We start from the raw sequence: 27,692 nt of genomic DNA, 5'->3' as shown, positions 1-27,692 counted from the left end.
TTTGAGCTTTCTACAGTTTCTTTGAAAGTTTCATCAGACCTATAATCATTTAAAAATTGATTTAGATCATTCAATGCATCTAAAGCAAGTTGGAGATTCATAGATGAAGACTGCAGTATTTTGCTGACAAAATTCACTTTATTTAAAATATCATACCAAATCTTTGGCATCTTTACTATCCTGGTGCCAGGTACCATCAAGTAGCAGTTTGTCAATTTGGTTGATGGGAAGTTTGTATTTTTTCATAAATTTTGCTACACATTAAAATGATGCATTTAAGATATGGTATGAGAGTCCTGTGGGCTTCTTCTTGTCTTGGTTGCTATATAGTGTCGAGGCTAGCTGGTGAACGGACGTGCTATCGGAGAGCTCCTGAGAGATTTGTGTTTTTTGTTGATTTATTGGTGTTTTGGATTCAATTTAATGGACTTAAGTGTTTAATTTTGGTATATTATTGGAGCTTTATTAGTGTGGTTAGTGTACTAAAGTGTTTTATAACATAATCTATGTCGGGAAGTCGCCGCTAGATGAATTCGTAATGAGTAGTGTTCGTGCAAGCTCCAGATAAGATAAGTATCATTTTCAGTTATCGATACAAATTACTTAATATTGTGTAGTTTTGTTTTGTTTGCCTTGCGTATTTTAGTGCGTCTATTTTTGGTGTGATATAACGTATAATTTGACAAAACACGTTACAGATAAGTATGGCACCTGTGCGAAGGAAAATGGCGGCCAGTAATGAAGGTTCGCCATCGTTATCAAAGAACGGTAGCATAAAAGAAATGAGTCAGTGTACTAGCTGTGAAATGTACGCTTTGCGGAGTGTGGTTAGATGATAATAAAGGATTGAATGCGTGTAGAAAATGTAGGGAGAATGCGGAATTGAAGTGTATTTCGGATCGTGAGTGTGATATTTTTGTCAACCTTCAGAATGAAGGAAATAGGGATATGACAAGAAACGGCAAGGTTGTACATGAAAATTGTGAGAGTGTGAATGTAGAAAGTGTGAATGATAGTATAAATGGTTTCTCAGAGAACAAAAAAGATGAGATAGACGCATTGAGTGAGATCGCGTTGTTGAATAGTGCGATAGAAAGAGCAAAACAGCAGCTAGAGTGCATGAACAAAAGTAGACTGAATGAACCAACCAATAATAAAAGGTATGACAGGAAAAATAGACGTATGAATGTGAACATGAACAAAATGAAGGATAGAGTGCTGTATGGAGACTCGTTAGTACGAGGTGTGTTAGTAGAGGATTTGACAAAATCGTACCAACCTGGTGCGACCATAAAGGACGTAACTGCGTCTATTAGAGAGCAAAAGGAAAGGGTGAAAGAAATGATTGTTGTGGCAGGTACGAATGATTTGAAAGGAGATAAAATGGAAATGATAGAAGACCTGAATGAATTGTTTGAGGTAGCAAAAGAAAAGAGTGAGAGAGTTAGAATGATTAGTCTTTTGCCACGGTATGACAGTGAAATGTTTAAAAGGAGGGCTATAATTGCAAATGACTTTATGCGTGGGTTATGTATGACGAGTGGTGTGGAATTTGTGGATGTGTGGAGTGAGTTTGATGGGCGAAAGGATCTATATAAGATGGATGGCTTGCATTTGAATGGTTACGGTGTAAGAAGACTTGAGAAAGTGTTGCTGAATGTAGTGGATGTGCAAATTCAGGGAAACTAGATTTGTTAGGGGGGGGAGTAGAGATACAGTCCTTATGGAGGCAGTTGAATGTAAGAATGAATATAATATGCCAGAGCAAATAAGGACAACAAATCTGAGTGGGATAGTTAATATAAGGCATCAAGGTAGGGTTGGGGCTAATGGGGGTCTTAAATTTATGTACACTAATACTAGGAGTATTAGGAACAAGAAGGAAAAGTTTTTGGCCATGGTTGGCACTTCCAGACCACAGGTTATAGGTATTAGTGAAACATGGCTGACTGTAGATGATATAACTAGTGGGATTGAATGTGATGGGTATAGTGTGTTCAGGAATGACAGAGAGAATAAAATGGGGGGAAGAGTATTGTTGATGATAGCTGACGAGCTCCAGCCAAGGAGAATAGAAGTTGAATTGCAGGATAGAGAAAAGAGCACATTTGAGGCCATTTGGTGTGAGATTGTGGCTAGCAGAACTAAATATACAATTGGGTGATGCTATAGACCAGGTGATGGAAAAGATGGTGGTGACAGTATGCACAAGCAAATAGAAGAAATGGGTGGAAGGAGGGTGATTATTATGGGAGATTTCAACTATGGTCGCATTGATTGGAGTGAGGAGAGGACACACGGGAGGAAGGAACTGGATTTTATGCGGTTATCAAGGGATAACTATCTACGACAGCATGTAATGGAAAATACTAGGGGTCAGAGAGTGCTTGACCTAGTAATTACATCTGAGGATTTGGCTGTAACAAATATGACCACATTGCCACCAATCGGTGAGAGTGATCATAGGGTCTTAACTTGGGAGGTGGCTAAAGGTGTAGAATTTTCAATTAAGACAGGGTACATGTGGAATTATCGGGCTGGAAAGTATGACAAGCTTAGGAGTTTGATTGGTTCAGTGCCATGGCATGTACAACTGCAAGGACTAGAAGTTGATAGTGCATGGGAGGTAGTTAAGAAGTGCTTGCATGAAGCAATGGCTGTCTGTATACCTAGAGTCCGAATAATAAATCAAGTAGGGGTTAAATGGATGAATAACACCATTAAGCTTGAGTTGCAAAAAAAGAAACAACTATGGAGGGAATTTAAGGAGAAGGGTGACCGGCAGGCACATGAACGGTATAAAGCGCAGGCCAGAAGGGTGACGAGTGTGGTAAGAAAAGCAAAAAAGGATTACGAAAGAACATTGGCCATGCAGGCTAAAGAGAATCCTAAACAGTTTTTTAGATATGTAGCAAGTAAAAGGAAAAATGTACATGGCAGATTGATTTTAAAGAATGCCGATGGTAGGGAGGTAACTGAATCAGTTGAGATAGTTGAGTTACTGAGTGAGCACTTTGCAAAAGTATATCATCCAGGTGGTGACATTGCAGAAACGAATAACCCAGTAGATTATACGGGAATTGTGGTTAATGAAGTGGAGGTGAGTAGTCTATTGCATAACCTCAATGTCAATACATCTGTGGGATTGGATGGTATACCAGCTCGTGTTGTACGAGAAGCAGCTAAAGAATTGTCAGTACCCTTGACCATTTTGTTTAATTTGAGTCTCGGGTCTGGGTTAGTCCCGAGCGGGTGGAAAGAGGGGAAAATAGTTCCACTGCATAAAGGTGGTTCCAAGACTGCTGTTGTAAATTACCGACCGATTAGCATATCAGGAATCATTGTCAAGGTCTTAGAGAAAATAGTCAAGAGGAAAATATAAGATTGGATAGAAGAAAATGGGATACTGTATCGGGGACAGCATGGTTTTGTGAAGGGTACATGCCTCAGTAACTTGCTCACGTATTATAACACCGTGACGGCTGAACTGGATAAGGGTAATGGGTTTACGGTGATTCTACTGGACCTTGCCAAGGCCTTTGACAGGATTCCACATGGAATTCTAATCAGTAAATTGCAGCATATGGGAATGGACATAGGGTTGGTGAGATGGATAGGAGGGTGGTTGACGGAGAGATATCAGAGAGTGGTTTACTCGGGAGTAGAGTCCACAAGACGGCCTGTGACTAGTGGTGTGCCACAAGGATCTGTTCTTGGACCACTGCTGTTTAATTTGTTCATAAATGATATAGGAAATGATCTGAGAGGAACAGTTCATTTGTTTGCGGATGATGCGATGTTGGGTAGGGCAATAGTGAATGCAGATGACGTCAAAATTTTGCAGGATGATTTGGATAGATTGGAGGTCTGGGCTAAGGAGAATGGATGTCAGTTTAATGTGGCAAAATGTAAGGTTATGCATTTTGGGGTGAAAAGATTGGCGGCAGTTTACTGCATTGGTGGAACCCTGCTCCAGGAAATTGATGAGGCACGAGATTTAGGAGTGTTGGTAGATAAGGAATTGAAATTTAGGGGACACATTGCAAAAGTGACCAAAACAGCTCATCAAATCACTTGGTTGCTGAAGAATACATTGACAAGCAGAGACAAGCAGGTTATTGTTCCTCTCTATCGAGCCTTGATAAGACCCCATCTAGACTACTGTGCTCAGATTTGGTCACCTAGGTTTCTTCTTGATGGGGAGGAGGTGGAGAGGATCCAGAGGCGAGTGACCAAGATGATAGCAGGTCTTTGGAATGAACCGTATGAGAACAGGTTGAGGATTTGTGGGTTGCAAAAATTGGTTGATAGGCAGAGGAGGGGAGATATGATTGAGACATTCAAATTACTGAAGGGTTTCTATAAAATTAATTCAGAAGATATTTTTGAGAACAGGGCTGGTTGTGGGAGGACTAGGGGACATCCATGGAAACTGGGCAAAAGTGTGGTTAGTAAAGGTGTTAGAGCTGGGTTCTTTACTTTTAGAGTAGTGAATGAGTGGAATGCGCTCCCTGAGTCTGTGGTGGATGCTGTGACAGTGAATGAGTTTAAGGCGAGGTATGATAGATACTGTATGAATGTCAAATAGTTGTGATGAATATGATTTGGGCCTTCCTCGATGAGTCTAATGACTCCCTGGAGTTGCCCGTAATAATAGTAACAGTAATAGGAAAATGGTTATTTTTTGAGTTATTCTTGGATTATAGACATTAGTAATTCTGTTTTTTTTTTTTTTTTTTTTTTTGATAGTTTCTGGTTCTTGTTTTAAAGATTCTTCAGAAGAACAATCTTGTGTGCTCCTGATACTTTGTCTCCTCATTATTGTTATAATCCATTCTCTTGTCCTTACAATTCTAGCAGTGATCCTTGTCTATCATCATCCTTGGGTTCCTTACTTCTCTACCTACCTCAATATATTATCATTAGCTATATACACTGCATCCTTCAGCCTTTCCTGTTAAATTTTAAAACTTTCCACTTGACAACAGGAGTAATAGAATCCTGCAGAGCCACAGCTTCTTCACTTCTCATAGTTGTCCCCAGCATTCACCAGCTGAAACAACTGCATATTTCCATATTAAGTAATTACAAGTTACTGTTATATTAATTAATTAAAAGATTATCATCTTGTTTTTTTTTTAAATATGAAAAAATAATCTATCAACAGATCATTGGCTTATCAGTGGGTCAATTCATAAACATTTCTATGATCATGAATGGAAATGATAATAGAAATGTTGATGACAATAGAAATTTCTATTATCATTAATATTACATGATGTGAATTGGAAAATAAGGCTAGCACAAGAAAAAAAGAAATGATAGCATGTATTGTTAAATTTATTAAGTTTTATTCAAAGTAGCTCTCTCTAAAGATCAAACTGAAAACAATGGTCAAGTGACAAGAGCAACTCATTGAAGGCCTCTTTTGGTATATTGTTCCAAGTTATTACAGTTTAAATGGTGTTCACATTATCAAAATGTCAACCTTTCAGTGATGATTTCTGGATAAAACTGTTTAACGTGTGCTTTATGACTTGAAGCCCTTTCTGCAAGAAGAAAGGCCTTCTTTTTGGTGCTGAGACCACACAATATTTTCCTCTGCAGAACATTTCAGAATGTTTAAGTAGTAGATAGCATTAACAATCTGGCTATTCAATATCAAGACTTTGTGTACAATTCCTTTGCTACTGATGAAAGCTGTGTACATAGACACATGATTATAACTGAAGAAAATAATATTAAGTAAAAACTTTTATTTGCTAAATATTTCAACCTGAAAATCACAGGTCATCTTTGGCAGGGTGATATGAATATGGTAGAATATTAACAATGAATTATTTAAAAATATATATATATGAGCCACATGATGGTATAAAAAAACATGGCTGATTAGAATGAAACTTTCTCGGATTTTTGGCAACGAGAGGCAGTCATTCGAATTAACTTTAGGACAATGTAGTAAAATTTCAACACTCGGTTTAAATAAATCTTTGATTTGAAGCAGCATTAGTTGAGAAGGCATGTTCACGACTACAAGATTCTGTGATCAGCATCAATCCAATGCTGCCAGGCCAGGTTTTTCAGATTTATTATTAATGATGTATGAGTGGTGTTCTTATAATTTTTTTCCCGCAGAGCATCAGGTTTGTCTGATGTAGGAAAAGTGCCAATCATAGGGAATTTGACAAATCCCAGAAAATGGAATGAGGACATTGTTTATCTTTAGAAGAAGGCAGCCATGAGGAGAGTTAGTCGAGAGGAAAAAATGTAGGCACTAGGTTGTACTCCAGGATTTTTCACATTCGTTCAGAGATATCTGAAATATATGAATTTGGAACTCTTTTTCAGAAGCTGGCTTGTAGAAGTCAAAAACATGCTGCATTTTCTGGGAGAGAAACCATTAAGTTGTATAATGCACTGGATATTAAGTTCTAGCTTGAGATCCTATGGGTTGGAGCATACAAGGGCTAAGTTTTATAACGCTAGTTTTCTGAGATGGACAAGCATCTCAAAAAATGATGAGACATTATTTTGATTTTTTGACCTTTCTCAGTAAACTTTGTTTTGCGAATTTCTTTTTTGACTTTCATTTTCCACTCTCTCACTCAGTTTCAGAGTTATATTGAATACACCACATCTCATCACCTGTAACAACTGAATTTGTGAAATTTGGATTTCTTTCACCAGCTCAATGAGTTCCCTGCAGTATTCATTCTTATTCATCTAATCCCTACCTTATTTATTCTACTGAACTCCCTTGTGTATACTGTCTAATATTGATGCCTTCAAACACCCCTTGATGATCTCCTACATCTAACATTTTTCCTTTCCAGATTCTTATGCCATGGCATAAGAATCTGGAAAGGAAAAATGTTAGATGTAGGAGATCACCACAGCTTCAATCTGGTTCCATAGCTTATTACAACACCTACTCTGTAGTTATCTTAATTATTATTATTAATGTCAGACTCAGTGCAAGAGATACACACTGGTACATACAAAGCTCATCAAACTGTCTTTAGCTCATTCAATGTGTATGCATTCACAACACACTCAAGCAATGCATTCCACTCATCAACCATTCTCTATGCAAAGAATCTGCTCCACACTCCTCCTTATACAATTTCCAGGTCTCATGTACTATCCACTACTTCTTCCATTTATGAAAATTTTTTTCCACATTAATCTGGTAACAACACCTGACCAACTTACATCTTAATCATATCCCTCCTCCTCCTCCTCCTATTCACAGGGTTTTGCAAATTGCATTCCCTCGATCTGTTTTCATGCCCCACATTCCAAAGACCACCTTAGTGAATCTTCTCTGGACCATATCTAATATATTCCCATCACCGTGAAAAGAAGATGACTAAATCTATGTGCAATAATCCATATGAGGCCTAATAAAGACCTTACACAATGTGACCACAATATATTTCTCCACGTTAAGGTCATCCACATCATTTCCATAATCTGATGTGATGACATCACAATTTGTGCACTGTGACCTCTGAACTTCAAATCCTGTCCACCTCCAAAAGTTCCCCACCAAGTATATACTTTGCATCCCATGGTTGCTTACAAAATTTCAGAACTTTACACTTTGCAACACTGAATTGGTAGTTACACTCATACAGTTTATTAATTGTTCTCCTGCAAGGTCACACTACCTGCTTGACTGCTCATTGTTCTCCCCAGTTTTACATCATCTGCAAACAGTTGCATATCTCCAGTTCCAATATTAGTGACATACAAGCTGAACAATAATGGCTCCCTAAACATATGATTCTGGCACACCACTAGTGACTTTGCTCTTTCAGGATAACCACAACCCCCATATACAACTATCTGATACGTATCTGACAGCCACTCACCTATCAAATTCACTAGTCTGTTACCCAATCCCATCCATTTCAATTTAGCTACTAGCTTATTATGTGACAATCTATCAAAATGCTTTGCAAAATCTATGTATACTACTGTATATGCATCTTCTCTGCCCAATGCATTTATCAACTTGTTATACTACATAAGCAAATTTGTAAAATATAACTTCCCTTTACAAAACTCATGCTGACAATCACAGAGAATACTGCTATTATCAACCCATTTCTGTATCCCAGCTGTCATTAACATCTCCAATACCTAACCACAACTCTAGATATACTAGATTAGCCTATAATATGTAGCCATAGCCTCATCACCATCTTTGTGAAATGGAACAATTTTACTTTCTTTCCAACGATTCAGGACCTGTGCTGTTTCAAGACTCTTATTAAGCAAATACGCCAAAGCTACTGCCAACTCACTGGAACATTTTATTAAGACATGGTGATATGCCATTGAGTTCTGCTTATTAAATTACTTAAGAAAATTACAACGTACAAAGGATATAAATTAAAATTAGACTTTAATCTATAATTCCAATATTTCAGCAACGTCACGTTGCCATTTTCACAGAAACTTAAAACAAAGACACGTACATGCAGGCACTACACACAGTAAATGAGGACAAAGCAGGAAGCTGTTGTTTCTCCTAAAAGTCCTGATGAACCCCCCCCCCCCCCCAGCAGGCTATGTAGGTATTCTTGGCCATTGGGCTGAGGATCTTCTGATGTAAGTCTCCCAAATATGGGGCAGTCTCATGCAACCAAATTTGTTGAGGTTTGGCATGTTTCTTAGGGCTGAGGTTGATTCCATGAATAGCCTTTTAAATTTGAATTTACTATGGTGTATTATCGTGGCTTTCTTCCACTATTCTGCGGCGTGTATCCAGAGTATGGTCTGCAAGACCCAAGTGGTTGTACTGGTGAAAACGGATGTAGGCCTTGTGTTCTGAAATTCTGATATTCGCTGTCCTGCCTGTTTGGCCAAAGTAACACAGTTTACAGCTGCAAGGGATCTTGTATACACCAGGTAGATCTAAGGGAAGTGGTTGGTCTTTTGTGGAGCAGATAAGGGATGCCAATTTTCTATATGGTCTATAACAAGTGGTCAAGTCATGTTTTTTTAGGATTTTTGTAATTTTTTCCGAAGTGCCTCGAATGTAGGGAATGGTGATGGATTTAGAGTAATCGTTGTTGTGAAGGGGGGGGCAGGGGTTGTGGTTCACTGGTTTCAATATTTTTGGATTTTGGGGGGGGGAGGGTAGCCATTGGCTGAGAAAGTGTTGAGGATGTGGTTTAGTTCTGTGGTTAGGGCATTGTCATTTGAACAGATAAGTTTAGCCCTGTTGTGTAGTGTCTTAATGACTCATTATTGTTGCGAGGCGGGTGGTGGGATTGTTGGTGAATGTATCTGCCTGTATGGATGGGTTTTCTATAGACTGAGAAAACCAAAGTTCCATCAGGCTGGCAGGTGACTAGTGTGTCTAAGAAAGGGAGGCTGTTGTTTTTCTCCTTTTCCAGGGTGAACTTGATTCTAGGGTGTTGGTTGTTTAAGTGTGTTAGGAAGGAGAGGAGTGTATCAGAGCCATATGGCCAAGTAGCGAACACATCATCCACATAGCGAAGCCATATGGTTGGTTTCTGTGGGGCAGAGTTTAAAGCTTTCTCTTCAAAAGTCTCCATAAAAAAAAGTTGGCCAAGGGTGGGAAGAGTGGTGAACCCATGGGTGTCCCCTCTATTTGTTTGTAGAATTTTCCTTGCCACACGAAATAGCCTGAGTTCATAGAGAACTGAAATAGGGCTGAGATATTGGGAGGAAATTTATCTTGGATTAGCTCTAAGGTTTCTTTGAGTGGGACATTTATGAATAAGAAGGAGATGTCGAAACTGACCATTATATTGGAGTGTAAGGTTTTTCTATGCTGGCTTTGAAATGGGCTGAGTTTTTTATGTGTGATGGTGTGTTGCCAGTATAGTGTGCGAGCGCTTTGGCCAAATGTTTAGCTAATTTGTATGTGTGTGTGTGGGGGGGGGGAATCAATGCCATCCACTATGGGACGTAATGGCACATTTTCTTTATGTATTTTTGGGAGTCCATATATACGGGGGGGGGGGATATGGAGTTTTAATTTGTTAAACGGTTTTAATTTGTTAGTGACTTCTACAGGCCAAGAAGTGACCTTCTTAAGGAGCAAGTGGAGTTTTCTAATTTGCGAGTTGGTGGGAGTGTACTCAATAGGGAGGTAAGTAGCCCTATCTAATAATAGAGCTTTAAGCTTACCTGTGTAATCCGCTTGGTTAAGTACTATTGTGGCGTTACCTTTATCCACTTTAGTGATTATTATTTCTTTGTTTTTCTTCAATTCCTGTATTTATATTCCTTATTGGATAAGTTGGTTTTTGGTGGTCTTGCTTTGGTGAGAACACAAGCTACATCCAGTCTAATATCATTGGCTATGTGGTTTGGAAGATGGCAGATTCCACGCTCAATTTGGATCATAATATCCTCAGCCAGTAATTTTCTGGGAGCAATGGCAAAGTTGTGACCATGTGAGAGAGCTTTGAGTGCTTCAGGCTTCAAATTAACTGAAGAAAGGTTGACTAGAGTGTTGGTTGGAAGTTTTGGCTCGGAGGTCGAGTTCTTTTTTAATTTCTCAAACTTCTTGATATGTCGACCTCATACTTTTTTTAATTCTTTATCTGCAGCAGTGCACGAGATGTAGTATAAGATTGACCAAAGCTCGTGGTTTAACATGCTGGACAGCTCTTCTTCAAGTGCCTGTATAGCTATGTTAGTGTTAGCTAGGAGACCGTGAGTAGCAGCAATTTGTTCTCAAAGCAATGTTTGGCTGGCACGGTTATAAATTTGGAGAGCCTTTTGTGACAAGAAATGGTGCTTCAATTTTACACAATTTGTCTTATTTTGGTGTCCTATGAATGAACACCATCGAGTCCTGTTGGTTAATGATATCAAACTTGCTTAATTCCTTATATGCTTCCTGCTCATTCACAAATAAACCATGCTCTCCCATTTTCTCAATACCCAACCTTATGATTTCACACTGACAAGGATGAAACATCCTGATGAATTGTTCACTGAATACTTCAACTATGTCCTCTGCAGCAGTTAATAATCAACCATCTTCATTCTTAATATCATATTATGAATATTCATCTTGTGCTGCTTCACGGTACCATCTTCTAGATTTCATGTTTAATCCCTTCATTCATTCATTTGAAACTACTTATTCAGCCTTTTTGACCATTAGAATACATTCACATATTGATGTTAAATATCTTTTGGTCAGTGCCCAAACATCCTCCCTTCTGTAAAACAGCTCCTGAACTTAGGCAAAGGAATCAAAAACCTTAAATAGCACATCAATGCTATGAATGAAACTTTTTTCCTCCAAAATACGAGCACTAGAAACCAAGCTCAAACTAACTGGCAATCAGTGCCGCAATGCACGTTCACCCTTGTCTGCGAATGAACTCTGTGATCTAATTGCATCAACGGCGCATGACTTGATGGAGGCCAAAACAAAAAAAAAATTCAGTGCCATTATTTTGAACTTTCCAAAGGAAAACAGAAAAGCACCGAAAGAAGACATCATCAAATTAGCAGAAGAATGCAACATCGATTCTAAAAATATCATCAGGTGCTATCATTTTGGACTCATAAATAAAAGAAAGGACAGAACGAACTTTCCACGCCTCGTAAAAGTAACTTGCAACATGCTGACACATCAAAATTAATAACAGCGAGCAACAACAAGCTCAAGGACACTTTTTCCAAATCGTATATATGTACTTGACCAGACCTAACATTTGCCCAGAGGGAACAAGGATGCCAGTTTTTTTCAAAGACAACTCGAAGAAAAATGTCAAAATAGAGACAGCAGTTGGATCATTGACTACAGACAAGTTAAATTGGTGCAGAAATCAAGTGATGCCGCCATGGAGACCAGTATGCAGGCACTGCATAAAAAATATGCAAGACCCTTGTGGTCAAACATATGCCTCGCAGAACCTACATATCCACTTCACCAACATCCGTAGCCTAAACTCCAACCTTAATAGTATCCACTACCATCTTCAGTCTACCAAATCCCACCTACTCTTTCTGGCAGAAACTCAAATCCCCCAGCATTATGCATCTCAATCTTCCAAACTACACACTCTTTAACTCCTTTTGACATAAGGATGGCATCTACACATATTATTATTATTATTATTATTATGTGACACCTCCAGGGAGTCCAAAGACTCATCGAGGGAGAGTGTGCCAACAGCATCAAACGATTGGTCCCCTTGCAACTACTAACCGCGCTCAAACTTGCTTAACTTTTTACGAGCCATTAGTAGCAGAGGCTCTACCAATCGACCAGTAGTGAGTATATGGAATAAGCTACCAAGAGAAGAACCTAAACCCCACATGCTTCCTAACTGCACTCTAACTTAGCTTCCAAAGATGACCACTAGTTATTTCTTCCCACCTATCCCTCTAACATACTTTGCCAGAAAGCACCCAACCTAGAATCGCCCAACTTTGACCTTGGTTAAAAATATCCCTTCCCTACTCAGTCAAATTCAGTTGCTGTCTCTATCACTCCCCCCCCCCCCTAATACAACCAACCACTCTGAGCTCTTTAATTTTCTCTCCTTAAAAATTGATTTTCTCTGGTCCCACTTTCCCAACAGCAAAATCATCCTCCTAGGATATTTTAATGTCCACAACACCAACTGGATTTCCTCCTCCAGCTGTACAGATCTTGCAGGCAGAGATTCTGAAACATTTGCTGTTACTAATGACCTTACACAACTTTGCCAACCAGAATAGCTGATAACCCCCCCCCCCCAGATAATTCTGACCACAATCTAGTGCTCATCTCTCCTATGCAACAACGCTTACACAGCCACACCATACAAGAGTAGTTTGGCATTATAACAGTGCCAAGTGGGACAGCCTCCATAACTCATTCCCATGGTTGGACTATTGCTTCTGACCTTCCAACCCAAGCATATGCACTGATATTATATTCCCCACATATATGACATATATTCCCCACAGCACTCGGACTGCCATTTCCTATGGTTTTTCAAAAAATGTGCCCAGTCTGTACAAATGAAAAACCAAACATACCATAACTGGCTCAAATCAAGAACTCCATCCTACTTTAGAGCTTATACTCAAGCCCAAAATAGATGCAAAAAAACAATCAATGCCTTCAAAACAGAGTTCGAAAGAGCAAAAAAGCAAGAAATTAGCAGCCTGTCCAAATGGTAGCCAAGCCTTTTGGTCTCTCACCAAAGCAATTGGTCGTAACTTCTGCCCAACACTATTCCAACCCCTACACTATTCCCACACTTTGCTTCCAATGCATGCATAATTGACACTGGTAAATGTCCCCCAACCCATTCCAGATGCCCACTATATCCTTTTGCCAGAAAGAGATCAGAAAAATACTGTCCAAATTAGACAGAAAAAAGTCTCCTGGTCCTGATGGCATTCCTCCAATTGTCCTGAAAGTTTGTGCACCAGAACTGACTCCTATGTCACCTGTATATAATCTTACTCCACTTGGATCTATCCCACAGCCTGGAAATTGGCCTATATTCAACCCATTCCCAAGAAGGGCAACAAGTCACTGCCTCCTATCCTATGTCACCTGTATATAATCTTACTCCACTTGGATCTATCCCACAGCCTGGAAATTGGCCTATATTCAACCCATTCCCAAGAAGGGCAACAAGTCACTGCCGTCTAACTACCACCCTATCTCACTCACCTCAGTCCTGTCTAAAGTAATGGAAAAAATCATCAATTCCCAACTCCTACACTACCTTGAAGGTACCCACCTAATAAACGACTGCCAGTATGGATTCCATTGCTGTCGATCGACAGAAGATCTGCTCACATATGTCACCCATCTCTGGACAAATGTCCTGGAGAAGTTTGGCAAATCTCAAGTGGTTTGCACTTGATAACTTGATATCTCCAAGGCGTCTGGCTGGGTCTGGCACAAGGGCTTCTAAGCAAGCTGCCGTTTGGTCTGTCTCGAGACTTTAGTTGGACTGCCAGCTCTCTGGCTGGATGCATACTATGTGTGGCAATGGATGGTTACTTATCATCTCACCATTCAACTAATGCCAGGGTTCCACAAGGTTCTGTCTTCTCGCCAACCCTCTTCTTGCTATATCAATGACCTACTTCAGCTAACCTCTAACCCAATACATAGTTTTGCAGATGACAGAACAGTGCACTCCTCCCTTTCATTCGATAAACTTTACTCTACACAACTCACCTCAACTTACAGAACATCAACCACCAATGCCCTCAATTCTGATCTCCAAACCATTCTCCAATGGAGTTCAGGTAACCTAGTCAATTTCAATGCTAATAAAACCCAGTACTGTCATATTTCTCATAAAAAAGAACCATTTTCTCTCAGTATTATTTTTGACAACACCTAAATTTCCAGACAATTTGAGATTTCTCTTGGAATTACCCAAACTAGAAGCCTCTCCTGGCATAAACACATCACAACCATTGCATCCTCAGCTTCAAAAAAAAAAAAAATAGGATTTCTCTTTTGCTCAAGATGTTACTTCACCCCTGAACAGCTGTTAACCTTATACAAATCACAAATCCGCCCAGCTATTGAATGCTGCTCTCATATGTAGGGTGGGATCCCCCCCCCCAAAAAAAAAGCTCCCTCAAAATGCTTGACTCAATACAGAGGAGAGCAATTAGACTTATTAATGTTCCATCTCTTACCAACTCACTCCTCCCACTTTTGCACTGATGATTGGTTTCCGCAATATGTATATTCTACAGATATATCAACCATGGGAAATGTTCATCTTAAATAGCATCAATAATTCCCCTGCTTAGTACTAAGCTCGTTAGAACATGTACAGCTGCTGTTCAACATCCTTTCACAGTGCACCTTGAAACCCACAGAACAAGTTTCTTTTCCTCCTCCTTCATCCCTGCAACTAATGTAATGTGGAACAGTCTTCCTCCTGTTGTTGTGTCCCCCAAGGAATACAATATACTGTACAGTTATTTAAATCAAATGTGAACAAGTTCCTCCTTTCCCAATCCACTACCACTACCCATACACGGTATTAATGTACTATAGGTTGATCAACTAACTTCTCATGTATGGGCTCAACATATATATATAAAAACAGCACTTATCTCCTTCCCACTTAAGTCATCATTCCATGCTACAGCTCCATGCTGTCTCCTAAGCTTCTCATAATCACCAGACTTGTAATTCCACGTATATCCTTTCCTTGCAGAAATCTTCATATGGATTGCCACAACCCAGGTGATCACTTCATGATCAATCTCCTCAACTGGGGGAATTGTGATACCCCACTCACAACAACTCTTCCAATGAAATGATTAGATCTAAAACTCTTGATCATCATGTATGTCCCCTTACATACTGTCTGAGATAGTTGTCTCTCAAGAATGTGATTTTTCTTATACCTGAGTGCTATTTCTTTATTCAATCTCTATTATCATAATTAAAATCACCCATAATAATAATTATCTTCCCTCATTTACCAAACCAGGTTTCATATACATTTCTTCATCACCACCCTCACTATTCCCTGGCTTACAGCAGCATCCATAAATATATTTTGCTGTCAATCTCTGCTTCACACCATACTGCTTCAAAACCATTGTACTATTTCCCTCTGGCATCTCCACTTTTTGCAGACATAATTTCCACTGCTATCATCATCAGCAGTTAATGAGGTAGGAGTTAGATGGCTGAGTAATATCATTAAGCATATGCTGCAGAAGAAAAAAATACTGTGAAAGTATTATTATTATTATTCCTGATACCTCCAAGGAGTCCAAAGACACATCGCTGGAGGACATTTACAAGTGTCTCAACCACTACACCGAACCTCTACTACGAATCATCTTCATCAATGCCATCTACTACCCACCTCCACCACAACTAGTATTTTTTTTTTTGTCTGTAAATTGCATGTGTTCTGAAGGGCCGATTTGTCTGTATGTGGGATGAAAAACCCGAGTTTCTGGGAGAAAATACCCTGCTACCTCCGTATGAGATTGGCTAACTCATTTTTGATTGAAATCATCCAGATAAAGATTCCTCCCGTCGCAATGAGAATTGAACTTAGGCCTATTCCAATTGAAGGGTGCAATGTACCATTGTTCTTCCAATTGCACTACGAAGGCATTTAAAATTGTTGTGTTCTTGCTTCTCAAAAATTATCTTATATGGTATGATGTTAACAAGAAATCTGTAAATTAGGAGAAAGGTGACCAGAAAACTCATGAATAGTACAAGCATCAGGCAAGAAAGGTGACCAGCACAGTAAAGAAGGAAAAATCAGATTACATGAAGAAACTAGCCAAGCAGGCCATAGGAAATCCCAAAGAGTTCTTTTCTTATGTGACAAGTAAGAGGAAGAATGGCTATGGAAGAATAACCTTAATGAGTGCTGGTGGTCACGATGTGACAAAAACAGATAAAATAGTTGAGTTACTGAGTGACCATTTCACAAGAATATATCATCCAAGTGAGGTTAATGCTTTGACATATGTGAGAAAGACATGTAGTAACAGAGGTGAATGAATTGAAGATTCTTAGGATATTGCAGAATCTCAATGTAAATACAGCTGTGGAATTAGATGGGATATCAGCTTTCATTTTTCAAGAATGTGCAGGGAATACATCTGACTAGGCTCTTTAATTTAAGTCTCACCTCTGGTAGAGTTCCAAGGGATTAGAAAGAGGGCTAAATAATTCCCTTGCATAAGGGAAGTTCTAAGACTGTAGTAGCAAACCATAGATCAATCAGTATCTCAGAAGTGGCGGTAAAAATACTGGTAAAATTGGTCAAAAAGAGAATTCAAGAATGGATGGATAAGAATATCATACTCTCTGAGGGGCAACATGGCTTTGTAAAGGATTGATCATGCCTTATTAATTTACTAACTTTTTATAATAGTGTGATAATGAGTTGTATAAAGGAAGTGGCTACATGATTATTCTACTGGATTTTGCAAAGGCATTTGATAAAATACCACATGGAACTCTGTTATACAAATTAGAACAAATGGGGATGGATATGACACTGGTCCAAGTGGTATATGGAGGAGCAGAATCCAACAAAAAGCAGTGACTAGTGGTGTGCAAGGTTCAGTGATGGGACCACTACTTTTTACATAAATGATATAGGAAATAATCTGAAAGAAAATATTCAGTTGTTTGCTGATGATGCAAAATTTGGTAGGGTAATAATTAATTAAGATGATGTACAGAGTTTGCATGAGGCTGTCAGTATGGGCAAAAGATAATGGGTATCAGCTAATCTGGAGAAATGTAAAGGTACATACATATCTTAGGATAGATCAATTATAAGATGTGTACTACGTTGATGGAACTGTATTCCATGAAATACATGAAGCTAGGGGTGGTAGTTGAAGTTTAGGGCATGTACTACTAAGGTTGCTAAGATAGCTCAGAAGATTACTTGGCTATTGAAGAACACACTAACAAGTAGAGATAAGGAAGTTGTTATTACTCTTTATAAGGTATTGATATGATATATCCACATCTGGATTACTGTGCTCAAGTCTGGTCTCCGGTTTCTTGGGAATGAGGAAATGGTGGAGAGAATTTGAAAGTGAGCAACCAAGATAGTGAGTGGTCTGTGGAATGTTCCCTGTGAGGTTAGATTAAGGGAATGTGGATTGTAGAAGTTAGTTCATAGGATTATTTAAAGGATTTTATAAGATTAATGCAGGAGAACTGTTTAGAACTTGGCTGAAAGGTGCAGAATAAGAAGTCATCTCTGGAAGTTGGATAAACATGTGGTTAGTAAGGGAAAGTGAGGACTAGATTTTTCACTTAAAGAGTGGTGAATGAATAGAATGAGTTGCCAGTGTCAGTTGTGAACACTCTGTCTGTTAATGGGTTCAAGGAGAGGTATGACAGATTATGTGGATAGTTTGGGTCTCCTGCAATGAGTCTTAAGACTCCATGGAGGTGCCTGTGCAATAATAATAATATTATTATTAATCTATCAAGTTCATGTACATACACTAAAATTAAGAAAAGAAAAGAAAACATTTATTGTAAGATTTAGTTTTTCATAGCTCCCAAGTTTTGACAATATGGAATTTGAAGATTAAAGAAATGAAAATTTGCACAAAGCAAATTTTAATTAATTAACAAGTTTGTACAGGAAAAAGTGACAGTAAAATAATATAATAAACTATCTGCCTTACCTTACACTTGATAAACAGAACTTTTCGCTTCTTATGAAAGTAACAAAAACCTGGTTGAATGCTATTATTATCTTTAAGCAAACTACTAATATTAGCCTCCATTGCTGATTTTGGTTCTATCATCTCCAAGAGTTTTATGCGTACTCCTTTCCACTCACTCTGTATTTTTATCTATATATTTAAAATCACATATGAGATATCAATCATCTATAGGGCATTACATATGAACCAGGAAAAAAAAATTATTTTTTTCATTATATGAAAAAGCTATTTTATTACTATATAAATCAATCAATCTCTCTCTCTCTCTCTCTCTCTCTCCCCTCCCACCTTAAGGAAACCTTCAGTTGATATAATAAAATATTTTATCACTGTCACTCCACCACTTTCAAATGAAGATCAGTTTAAGAACATAAGTATTACTATATCTTGTTACACCGTATGGGATAACTAAATGCACTACCACTTTGTTCTCATATACACTTTAGCATGAAATGTTGAAAGAAGAAAGCTGAAGATGTGCTCAACTTCTTATTGAAATAAGAAGTAGTTTTTACTTTGCTATTCAGCCAAATGCACTTTTAAAAAGTATCATGGTAGTTTAACAGGAACCAAATATATTCAATAAGTAGTTTCTCCTTCTCTAGAGATCAAGAATGTTTAACAAGCTGATTTAGATCCAATAAGAATAGTGTGGTCTTACACTGGGTGATGGATATTGTCACCACCTAAAGGCATTCACAAATATCCATGCCACATTGAGTTTGAATTTACAATCTGTTGGATAAAGCATTAGGCTGGATATTGTAGATGCTATCTACAGATCCAATTAAGTCAGCAATTATATAAAGTCACCATGGATGTTGATTTGAGTTTAGTTTACCAAGGCATGAAAGCCAGTGAAAGAATTGTTTAGGATGTTGTTTAAACCCACCATGCAACACCATTCTGCATTCATGTCTAACTGAAAATACCATCTCCTGAATCATTTTAAAAGGATTAGAGATGCAAAAGTCATACAAAGAAAAATAGTTCTGAACTGTATTGGAGATGGTTCATTTCTCAACCCATTTCATGAATTTCCTCCTGGAAATTCATGAAATGAGATTAATTATATTAACATTAGACTTCCATGGAGTCAAGATATGATTGTGGAGGTCCCCATTGCACAAAATGGTCATTAAACACATCAATCGTTTCTGCACTCTCTCAGGCAATGCATTCTTCTCATGAGCCATTCTACCTGCAAAGAACCAGCTACTTATTTCTTCTTGCCTTTACTCACATGCTCTTCTTATACAGCTTCCAGGTGGCTTCTTGTCTATCCCTGTCTTCCACATTAATCTGCTAACAACCCACAACTATGTCTCAATCACGTGTAGATAACATTGGTGAAGATGATGATAGTGATCGGTGTAGTTGGTGGAAGCGCCTCTGTAGCGCAATTGGAAGAATGCGTACTTTGACTGGAAAAAGCCTAAGTTCAATTCTTGTCATGATGGGAGGAATCTTAATATGGGGTTTTTCAATTAAAGGTGAGTTGGTCAATCTCATACAGTGATAGCAGGGGGGGGGGGGGTTCTCCCAGAAACTCGGGTTTTTCATCCTGCATGAAGACAAATCAGCCTTCAGAGTACACAAAATTTACAGACAAAAAATACCAGTGATGGTGGTGGACTTGGAGGTGTAAAGTAGATGCCTTCCGTTGATGAGTCTTTGGACTCCTTGGAGGTGTCACAAAATAAATAATAATAAATAACATCCCCATTACGTCTAATTCATGAGGCTCTACAAATGGCATTCACTTACACTTCCCTGTCTTCATATTCCACAGACTGGAAACCACCTTAGTCAGCCTTCTTCAATATACCTCTATTTCCATAAATACAGATGACCAAATCTGCAAAAAATAATTTTGGCCTGATCAAGATCACATATGATGGAACCTTTTTATTTTTCATGTCAAAATCCTCCCAATCATTGCCATAATTTGTGATATTTTTACAATTTTAGCAATATGCCCCTAATCTTCAGATCCCTACCCACCCTCACTCTTAGATCTTTCATCTCCTCCACATCCTCAAAATTTTCCCACCAGCTGTATACCTTGCATCCCATCCTTGACTGCCAAATTTAAAAAAAATTTACACTTTGCAATACTGAATTAGCAGCTCTACTCACTTGCTCACTCATACAATCTATTCAGATCCTCCTCTTGTAAAACCACAATGTCTGCTCTAGTGGGTAGCTCTCGTGTAAACCATTTTTCTTTCAGTTAATCTATCACTTTTCAGCACTCCAAAATTGTCAGATTTTATATTTCTGTTTTCTAGGGCACTTCTGACTATATCAATCTGCCTGGATCTTGGTATTCCCCTCTCACATTAAGTGACCATACCACTACACATCTGAGCAATCGAATGTGTGGTGGTATGGTCACTTAATTTTAGCATTCGAGACTGTGTGAGAAGTCTCAAATGCTAAAAATGTGAAGTTCCTTCCTAATATCTTCATTTTTAATGTGATTCTACCATAATCACTCCCCTAATTTTTCTTAGAACTCTCATATCTGTGGTCTCTACTTTCAAACTGCTTTATTTCTAACCCAACTCTCTTTCATCACTGTCTTGTATACTGCTAGTGGAGCAATACATCGCTGAGTGTATTGCTCCACGCAGTATAGTGCACCCCAAAGTCAAGGGCACACTACTGATGAGGGGGAGACACAGGAAGGCTGTCTCCACCCCACCACCTCCACAAAAATCAAATTTATAAAGTAAAAAACAACATCATCTCAAGATTAAGTGGAACTAACTGGGGTGGCAGAGCCAAGGTACTTAGGATCAGGCTGGCCCATGTTTATTCTGTTGCAGAGAACTGCGCACCAGTCTGGAAAAGTTTGTGCCCACACATCATTGACTCCCAACTAGACATAACCATGCGCACGATTAGGTCGAGACCTTGAAATCCACCCCTCTGCCATTGCTACCAGTGTTTTCCAACATACCCCCACCAAATATATGAAGAAGGCAGGCTTCACTAAAAGAATTGGAGAAAATCACAAATAACTCTCCTACTGCTTCTCCACTTCACCCTTATAAATCCCCCTAGAATTTGGCTGAAGTGAAGGAACCCATTTTGGAACATAACCAGAGTTTTTTCTGGTTCATCACCTTCAACTCACGACATGTGGAACCAACAATGGGCTATGAATAAATGGCTCTCTTGTGAAAGACCTATGAAGCCACCAGCCCAGCTTCATCCTTCCTAGAAGGCTATGAACAACTATCAACAGAATCAGGGTGTATCAGGGCAGATACAGCTATCTCCAACATAAATGGAATATGACAAATAGCTCTTACTATGACTACACCCATATTCTACAGACTATCAAACATATCATCAGTGACTACTCCCTTCACTGTTTCCACAGCAACCTGCAGAAGATACATGAAGTGTCGAAGGAGGCTTTAGAGTGGCTTTCAACACTGGGCAATGAACTATAGCTGAACTAAGAATAAATAAATAAAATACTGCTAGTTTGGTGTTTCTGTTAATTTCTCTCTTATTCCATAAAAAATTATTCAAATGGTTCCTCACCATACCAGTTTTTCATGTCCTATTGTTTATTTCCATATATAATTTGTCATCCTCTCACAAAAACATTTTTCTAAAGTTAAGTTAAATAGGATGGGCAAAAAGGGCATCTCCTTGCTTATCCTGTGTTAACAGCAAAAGGTTTAGATCTAATTCCATTAATAAATATCATGCTTCAGCTGTCAGGGATGCAAATTTGGATTAAATTTATTATCCTGTGAGGTATTCATTAATTTTATTAAATGTAGCAATATGGAGGTTGCAAAGCATATATTAGCTGCCTGAACACCTGTGACTACTCATATTTTCTACAACTGAAGATTTTTTTTAAAAAATTCAATACTGGGACCTGTATTGATATATACCTTTACATTAATAACACTGCCAATTGATTGCAGGGAGATATTCAGTTGTTTGCAGATGATGTAAAGATGGGAAGGTTACTAGTAATAGTATAGAGATGAGGTAGCCATTCAAGAAGATTTGAATAAACTGGACAGATGGGCAAATGAATTGGGTTCTTAGTTTAATTCAGCTAAATGCAAGGTCATGAAGTTTGGGATACAGTGATCAGAGGCTACTACTCTGTTGGAGAAACTGTTCTGGAGGAAGTGGGGAAAGCAAGGAATCTGGGGGTGATGATTGTTAAAACCCTGAAATTTAGGGAACATATCACAAGAGTGGTGAGCGTAACCCAGAGGATTAGTGCAATACTGAGAAGGATGCCAACCTGCAGAGATAAAAGAGTTGCCATTCCATTGTATAAAGCCTTGATCAGACCAAACTTGGACTATTGTGCTCAAATTTGGTCCCCAGGATTTGAAGGGGATAAATTAACCATGGAAAGAGTGCAGAGATAGATAACAAAAATGGTAGAGTGTACAATATTAGTTATGAAGATGGGCTGAGGGAATGTGGACTGTGGAGTTTGGTAGATGGAAGGAAGTGAGGTGATATTATCGAGACTTTTAAACTGTTGAGAGGTAGTTACAGAGTTGACACTGGGGAGTTCTTTTGTTTGGTGGAACAGAGGAAAGGAGTGAGACAAGGGGGGACCATCCCTGAAGGTTACAAAAGGAAGTTGTGAGCAAGAGGGTGAAGAGTGGTTTCTTTGTATGGAGGATGGTTGAACCACAGAATGCATTGCCCGATAGGGTGGTGAGAGCATGAATGATCAATGAGTTCAAGGAGTGGCATGAAAGACTTTGTGAGTTCTAGGATGGACGTCCATGGATTCTTGTGACTCCATGGAGGCTAGAATCATGATAATAATAATAATAATAATAATACAGAGTTGCTTTGAACACAGGATGCTGTACTACTTTGAAAGAAAAATTTCCATGCATTTTAAATTATCAATCAATTCAAAGAACTTGCAACAACTTTATATACTGGTACTGATTGTTAAACTGAGATAGGTAGGTTATTATTATTATTATTATTATTATTATTATTATTCAGGCCTCCATGGAGTCAAAAGACTCTTCGTGGGAGGTCCTTCCTAAGAACATAAAGTCTGTCAAGACTCGTCGAGGAGGAGCCCCCCCCCTAAGAAACACAAAGTCTATCATACCACTCCTTAAACTCATTGACCGTTCTCGCTCTCACCACTTCATCAGGCAATGCATTCCACAGTTCAACCACCCTCCATGCAAAGAAACCACTCCTCACCCTCTTGCTCACAGTTTCCTTTCATAACTTCCAGGGATGGCCTCTTGTCATCACTCCCTCCCATTGTTCAACCAAGCGAAAGAACTCCCCAGTGTCAAACCTGTAACCACCTCTCAACAGTTTAAAAGTCTCAATCATATCACCTCTCCTTCTTCTATCCACCAAACTCTGCAGTCCACATTCCCTCAGCTGATCCTCATAACCAAAATTGTACAGTCCTGAAACCATCTTTGTCATCTGTCTCTGTACCCTTTCCACAGTTAATTTATCCCCTTCAAATCCTGGGGATCAAATCTGAGAACAATAGTCTAAGTATGGTCTGATCAGAGACTTATACAACGGAATGATAACCCCTTTTATCTCTGCAGGTCAGTGTCCTTCTCATTATTGCAGCAATCCTCTGTATTACCTTCACCACCTTTGCAATATGTCCCCTAAATTTCAGGTTTCTATCAATCATCAACCCCAGATCTCTTGTCTCCCCTACTTCTTCTAGTATAACTCCTCCCATAGAGTATGCAGCATCCCATCGATGTTTCCCAAACCTCAAGACCTTACATTTTGCTGCATTAAACTGACACCCCCATTCATTTGCCCATCTATCTTATTCAAATCCTCTTGCAGGGCTACCACATCTGCACTATTACTATATAGTCCGACCACAGAAGGGAAGAAAGAAATAAGGTGATGTATGAATTGGTCACCAACACGTGAAATCATGTGCTTTATATGTAAAATTTTCCAACTGTTATACAAGCAAAATAGTTACCACTTTAAAAACTACAATGATCATAAAAGAGAAGTTCATTTTCTGACATGTAATAATAAATACTCATCCCACAATACAGATTGATTACCATCTTATCGGAATGGATTCTCCTTTTGATATGTGCAAAAGTGTTGAAGTGTCTCGTATCTGTGGGCATACTATATTAGTTTTCATTCTTATTTCTCTCCCCTACAACCAGTTAAAAATAAAATCAAACGCTACATACAAAAAAAAAAGATCATTGTTACTTTTATAAATTATCATATCAATAAATATTGAAATGTTTCACATAAGCTTCTTGATATTATCTTATTTAAAATTTTTACCTCAAGTGATTTAAAAAAAAAAAAATTAGAAAAGCTTTTCTCATTAGGATTTTGTGGAAATAAATCCCGAAAATCAAAGATAGTTTCCTCATGTAAAAGAACTGAATGTGAGATCATCAAAAATTCTCTGAATAATTCTCTGCTTAAACTTCTACTTTGTTTATGTCTGCATAGTATTGAAAAGTCAGGGGGGGGGGATTTTCTATACACAGTTTCATTCTAGTTATTTATCTGAATAGAAATGAATCCTCCTACTGTCAATGATTGTAGATCAACTGTGTCTGCTTAAATTAGAAGGGGAAAATAGCAGAATATATATGGTGTTGAGGAAGTATATAAATATATATTTATTTATTTATTTATTTATATCTCACACACCTACATAAGATTGTGAACTTTTGTACATTAATACCCTAAGGATTATATGTTTTTTTTTGTTTGTTTTTTTATTAATAATTTACAGAGTCTGGAAACTCTGCTCTAGAGACCAAAGAAATTTTGCAAGCCACTTTGGCCTTTCAATAAGCAGGATGGTGGGCTCACACTGAGTGAAAAAAAAATTCATCTACCACCTAAAGACAATCGAACCTTCATCAATGGAATTCAAATGTACATCCTGTTAGTTGGAAGGTGGGTATATTAACCACTCAAGCTGGCATTTAGTGTAAGAATGAAATAAATCAACAGAACAGTATATCTCAAGAGTAGTGTTAAAAGCATTGGAAAAGTTGGTCAAAGAGCAAATTCAAGAATGGGCAGATAAGAATATGATACTCTATGGTGGAACAGCATGGCTTTTTGAAAGGTAGTTATGTCCAATTAACTTGTGAAGGGCAGTTATGACTTAGAAACTTCCTCACTTTCATCTACTAGGATGACAGCAGAATTCAATAAAGGGAATGGTTATATGAAGATAATGAAAGTGAATTGATACATAGCAATAATGCTGGACTTTGCAAAAAGCATCTAACATGATACTGCATGTAGCTCTGTTCCATGTGGTATCATGTCAGAAAATAGGAATTATTGAAATTAGGAAATAGAAATAGGAATGAAAATAGGAATGAATGTGAAGATGATGATATCATTATATTACCATCTTCACCATATTGGAAAAGGAAGATAAGAGGGTAGCATCAACAGAAGTTAAATAATAGCCTATGGGGAAGCAAAATCCAGGGGATGGCAGTGACTAGCAGTGTGCTTTGACCACTGCTATTTAATTGGTACATTAATGGTATGGGAAATTATTTGAAGGGAAAGGATTTAACAATTTGCTGGTGATGTAAAATTGGGTAGCATGGAGAAGTAACACAAAGAGCTTGCAAAATGATAAATAGGTTGACAGTATTAGACAAAGGATAATTGATGCTATCAGGTAACCAAAAAAGTTCGTGTGGTTTTTCATAATAAAAATTAAACAACTGCAGAGATTTTCATAAAATGTTTTATTTTATGAAAATCTATATAAATATAAATAAGTACCTTTACAATCTACAACTCTTTCCCAATGAGATACAAGTTTGTAAATTCTGCTTTTATAAAACTTTTTGTCTATAGAAGTAATAAACCTAGCAACTTCCACCTTCAATCTCTGTTTTATTGCAGAACTGTCTATTTCACATGTGATTGTTTACCGACAAAAAAAAAAAAAAAAAAGGCGATAATTGCTTGGAGAAATGTCAGAGGAATATGGAGGATGGGGGGGGGGAGTATCTCCCATCCTAAAGCACAAATCTCCTTAGATGTAAGTTTTGCAGTATGAGGTTTTGTGTTATCCTGTAATTATTATTATTATGTGACACTTCCAAGGAGTCCAAAGACTCATCGAGGGAGAGCACATACTCTACAACTCTCTGTGTCCACCACTCAATCTGCCAATTACAGTGAACTGCATTATCTACACCAGCACCATCTACTGCCCACCACCACTACCAGTATTTTCAAAGATAATCACAAACATCCATTCCCACAGCAGAATTCTAACCCACAACCTTTTGGCTGGAGAGAGGATACGCTAACCACTCGGCCAACCAGGGTGGCAAAGAATAATACTTTCTTCTGATTAACTAGTCCTGGATGTTTCTGAAGTAATGCATCCTGCACACAGTGAGTTGCATCGAGTAGATCTCGGCCATAATTGTTTGGCCTGCAGCAAGAAACTCGTAGGGGACAATATACCGGCTCCAGTCCACCACACACAAAGCATACTTTTCTGAGGATGAAGTGTGTGGTACTTGATCATTTGTTGATAACCAATGATAAGTTCACTTCCTGTTAAAGTACAAGATCCATTTTTCATCGCAAGTGATCCGAACATGGCTCGTTTTTCAAAAACTATCAATTTGCTCTTCTTTCAAGTGAAGAACAAATTGATAGCCTTTGAACTTTATTGTCATCTAATAATGTATGTGGGACCCATTTGCTTAGCTTCTATGATTTTCTCCAGTTGATGCAAGTATAAACGAATTGTTTCACCACTCACATTAAACATTTGTGAAAGTTCTTGACAGGTTAATGTAGAATTATTTTCAACAGTGACACATAATTCTTCATTATCAATAATGAAGGGTCTTCCCAAATGTGGTGCATCTTCAAACGATTTATCACCAGAAAATTTTTAAGAAAAATTTTTTTTTAAACAAATTAAAAAAAAAAAAAAATTTCCTTAAATCATTTCTGCACAGTATGTTCTGCTACTACATCTTTTCCAAATGACACAGATATCTTACAATCCCAAAAAAGTAGGCTCAAGGGTTCAAATTCACAGATACATGTCAGTCACCAAATGACTGACATGTATCTGTGTCTTATGGCACACATAAAAAATTGCACTTTGCAAACCACCACAAAATAAAACAAGTCACTGCAGCAAACTCTACCAAAAACCACATGAATGTTTTTGGTTACCTGATAGTTTGATGTGGAAGAGTATAAAGTTATGCATTTTTGAATTAAAAAGATTAAAAGCTGTGTACTATACTGACAGAACTGTACTCCAGGAAACTGATGAACCTATAAATCCAGGAATATTAGTTGATAAGGAATTGATGTTCAGATGGTATGTTGCAAAAGTTGCTCATGGGATTACTTGGTTAATGAAGGTTAACACACTAATAGGCAAATATAAGGAAGTTATTATTCCTCTTCATTAG

General features: G+C 38.1%; 1 protein-coding gene across 2 annotated transcripts in view; it reads right to left on the bottom strand.

Annotated features, from left to right (window-relative positions):
* LOC150110457 (methionyl-tRNA formyltransferase, mitochondrial) overlaps positions 1 to 27,692 on the bottom strand; it is a 207,819-nt gene that overhangs the window by 13,431 nt on the left and 166,696 nt on the right. For both annotated transcript variants that reach the window (XM_090393962.1, XM_090393969.1), the window contains exon 9: positions 18,175 to 18,345. In XM_090393962.1, the coding sequence (XP_090250088.1) occupies positions 18,175 to 18,345 (171 nt within the window). The remainder of the gene's footprint in view (positions 1 to 18,174; positions 18,346 to 27,692) is intronic.

The sequence above is a fragment of the Typopeltis vanoorti genome, chromosome 1 (genome assembly GCF_054136105.1).
Source record: "Typopeltis vanoorti isolate ZY-2024b chromosome 1, IOZ_Tvanoo_1.0, whole genome shotgun sequence".
NCBI classification, from domain to species: Eukaryota; Metazoa; Arthropoda; class Arachnida; order Uropygi; family Thelyphonidae; genus Typopeltis; species Typopeltis vanoorti.
Note: the sequence above shows the minus strand (reverse complement) of the source record. Positions and strands in the feature narration are given on the sequence as shown.